At 38.6% G+C, this 749-nt stretch overlaps 1 protein-coding gene across 3 annotated transcripts in view; it reads right to left on the reverse strand.

Moving 5' to 3' along the window:
* The window catches only part of LOC119593947 (solute carrier family 35 member E2A-like), a 16,188-nt gene that overhangs the window by 9,147 nt on the left and 6,292 nt on the right, over positions 1–749 (reverse strand). The window contains exon 1 of one of the 3 annotated variants that reach the window (XM_037942968.1): positions 365–743. The exons of the other annotated variants lie outside the window; for them this stretch is intronic. Within the exon in view, the coding sequence (XP_037798896.1) occupies positions 365–416 (52 nt within the window). The 5' untranslated portion in view covers positions 417–743. Of the gene's footprint in view, positions 1–364; positions 744–749 lie in introns of those variants that run through there. 3 annotated transcript variants of the gene reach the window in all.

The raw sequence follows: 749 nt of genomic DNA on the forward strand, positions 1-749 counted from the left end.
ATGAATTTCACACAATATTTTCATGAAAATCCAGCATATATGAGGACAATATCCAGAATTTTTAGAATAGAAAAAGCGGGGTTAAAAATTGTATCATATAAGATGAATTGAAGTTCTCATGATTTTTTAAAATTCTTGCACAAACTACTGAGCCCCTAAACTAAACATGATTACTGAACTGCACTTCTAAAATCTCTAGTTCATTAACAGAAAGAACAGTGAGATCATTGACCGGACTCTCAGTGAAGAGATATATATTCAGATTACTCTCTGCTCACGGTAGGGGAAACCACAATAAAGAAGCCAGTAAACCGAAGAATGGTCCACTTCTTATTATTTTCCCAACTGAATTTAAAGTATTTACCAGTCAGCCACTTCCAAAACCTTCCTCTCATCTCTTCAGAATCTCCAGACATATTCTGACCAATTCAAAGCTTGCCCTCTAGGCACAACACCAAAAACGAGCACTGTGTCCCCAAAATGCATCACAATGGTACCATTTTTATGGACACTTGGTAGGATAGTGAAAGCCATAACTCCAGTATGTACAAGGTGGATGGTACTGATCCACAGCTGTGTGTGAACTCAGCACCTGTGGCCTGCACACTGATGAACACTTGTTAAAGTTTGCGGTGGTGCCACCCATGCAAAAGCTAAGTGATGCAAGGGATAACTTAAGGATTTAAAATGTAATATTTGCTTAATTCTATTCTGGTTCTTCATCACTTGCTTCCCCTTCCTCATCCCTC

Source organism: Penaeus monodon, chromosome 33, assembly GCF_015228065.2.
Source record: "Penaeus monodon isolate SGIC_2016 chromosome 33, NSTDA_Pmon_1, whole genome shotgun sequence".
Taxonomy (NCBI): Eukaryota; Metazoa; Arthropoda; class Malacostraca; order Decapoda; family Penaeidae; genus Penaeus; species Penaeus monodon.